At 50.3% G+C, this 2,377-nt stretch overlaps 1 protein-coding gene across 1 annotated transcript; it reads left to right on the top strand.

The window, feature by feature from the left end:
• The first annotated feature begins 237 nt into the window (after positions 1-237).
• On the top strand, positions 238-633 carry CHC_T00000910001 (hypothetical protein). The gene has a single exon (XM_005711397.1). The coding sequence runs from the start codon at positions 238-240 to the stop codon at positions 631-633; it is 396 nt and encodes a 131-aa protein (XP_005711454.1).
• The last annotated feature ends 1,744 nt before the right edge of the window (positions 634-2,377 follow it).

Here is a 2,377-nt window from a genome sequence, read left to right as displayed (position 1 = left end):
TCTAGCGAGCGATGCAATCCAGAGCCGTGGTAGGGTCAGTATTGCAATTTTATTGCATCACGAAAAAGCGCAACTGACACGTAGAAGGCATTCCCAGTTCCCAAACTACGGTAAGACCACAACTCTTCAGCAATCAACAGCTGGAATGAGGATTCAGTTAATCCTGGCGACCACCCCATCACATTATTGTTGCTGATCGAACGATCAGAGCCATCCCCCCAGTAGAGCCTCGTCAGCATGTGTTGTCCGCTGAGAAGGGCTACGGTGGGAAGGCGGATATCAGGCACACAACCTCATCTGCATGTTCAACTGTTACGATACTATGACGGACATCAGAATACCGTAGGAGATTGGAGTGATTATCTGTCACGGCCAGAACGAAGGTACGATTGCACGTACGGTGCAGTGTGTTTACAAATATCCATTTTTGGATGCCTCAAGCTCGGTGAGCAACGTAAGTTAGATGCCTTCGTTTCTGTGAGAGTTCTACACAGGCTGCACGCACTTTACATGCATACACTTTGGACCATGAGGACGTCAAGCACAATCCCTCTTTCTCCCTCTCTGCGCGTTCGCGTGGCTCTCATACGGCAGATGTGTAGACTTACAAAAAGGCTCCTCATAGCCTCTTAATCTGCTGCTTGTCTCTTTCGTACGCAAGGATGGAGTGGAAGGGAACGGTGCCTCAAGATTTTGGAATACTTATAGCGGTTTCCAAATAAACCTTCCAAAAAAACTGTCAGCAAGCGCTGCGAAGACGCGCACCGCAGATGCCGATGAAGAAATTATAAAATATCATCCAAACTATGTAAGCGTTCAGACTTGCACGGCCGGCCCATAAGAACACATCCCAACCTTTCCAGAATGTGTGGAGGGGCTCTCTCTCTCTCTTCTCAATTCAAGAGTCAGTCGTGTCCAGTGTCAGAGTCGGTCATCCGCACAAGCTAAGGCTTTGATGCAAACAAAAGGCCGTGTTTGTCCACGATGCAAGCGCAACATGTCATACATAGAAGGGCGTTGAAACCATGACAAATGGTGAGGAACAATAGTTAGCATCGCCGGCGCGTTGGTGTCAGCAGTCAATGCTTGTTGTTGGCACGAATGAAGCACTTGCCCGTGACAACGACTTACCTCGCTTGTGTCATCCATCGCCCGTTGGACTGCCGGTCGGGAGTGACACAAAGTTCATGCGGCAGACCCCCGGGAATGAATTTACATGAACCTCGCATGTGTCATCCATAGCCAGTTGGACTGCTGGTCTGGAGTGACACAAAGTTAATATGGCGGGCCCCAGGGAATGGATTTACACAAAACTCAGACATCACCGCAACCAAAATCATGCCGTACTCGGCACTTGGAGCAAAATATGTGAATGCTCGCTGTGAGACAGCATCCATGACAAGATGGATGCAGCAGGGCAAGAATCGAGTGGTGCAGCTATTGTGCTTGTGAATATGATTTCTACCAACCAACCATGCGCTGCAAGTCAAGATAAGCTTTGCAGAGTTATGATAGTGGCTGCAGAGGACGCAGGTGGGGCCCCAAACATATCGAAAGGCACTGGTGGTGAAGTGCTGTGCAATTTCTCGGTACAGCACGTCGAGGTCGAGCAAGGGCGCATTGCGGAAGGTCTGCTGTAGAGTCTGGCGCTTGCAATCGTTGGCGACTTCGGTGGCTCGCACCTTTCTTTCGCGGCGCGGTAGATGAATGCACGTTGCGACGCGCCGGAAGGTGTTCATCTATACTTTCCAGGGAGTTGCCCATGTAGCATGGCGCGAAGCGACGCAAGGGGGATGGTGCAGGCACGTGCATAGCCATGTCCGGGTGAATGCGTCGTGCGGGCAGGTATATGCGAGAGCAGGCGTTTTTGGACTTTCTCTCCGCAGGGCGTGAATGAGAACCAGAGGGTGGTTTCGGAAATCGAGGGGGTGAGGGGGAAACCAAGGGCGGCATTCTCGATATGGCGGTGGTCGAAGTGCGAGTGGCAGTCAGCGAGGCTAGTGTCTATCGGACGATTGTTTTCATACGAGGACACTTTTCGATTTTTTTTCTTGACTTGCGCTTGCTCGACAAGAATGAAAAAGATACCCTCGCCACCGTACTTGACTTCTGCCGTGGGACCAGAAGGAACTTGGCGGGAATTGCATGTTCTTCCTGGTCGTTTTTAGATACAGTGCCTCCTACGATATAGTGCTATAGCGTGACATACCTCTAGCTATGGCACTATTGGGGGATGGCACTTTATAAAGGAGGCTCAAATACATATATTTGGGGACAAAACACACTGCTAGCACAAACACAACAAAGCCTGTATAGCACAACTAAGGGTGACCCCACCGCCAACAAAATCCCCGCGTATACTAAAATCCGTGTCTGT

The sequence above is a fragment of the Chondrus crispus genome, genomic scaffold (genome assembly GCF_000350225.1).
Source record: "Chondrus crispus Stackhouse genomic scaffold, scaffold_721, whole genome shotgun sequence".
In the NCBI taxonomy this organism is placed as follows: domain Eukaryota; phylum Rhodophyta; class Florideophyceae; order Gigartinales; family Gigartinaceae; genus Chondrus; species Chondrus crispus.
Note: the sequence above shows the minus strand (reverse complement) of the source record. Positions and strands in the feature narration are given on the sequence as shown.

What these genes read in the sequence shown, in the direction of transcription:
- CHC_T00000910001 (XM_005711397.1), top strand. Translation starts at nt 238, where the DNA reads ATGTGTTGTCCGCTGAGAAGGGCTACGGTGGGAAGGCGGATATCAGGC.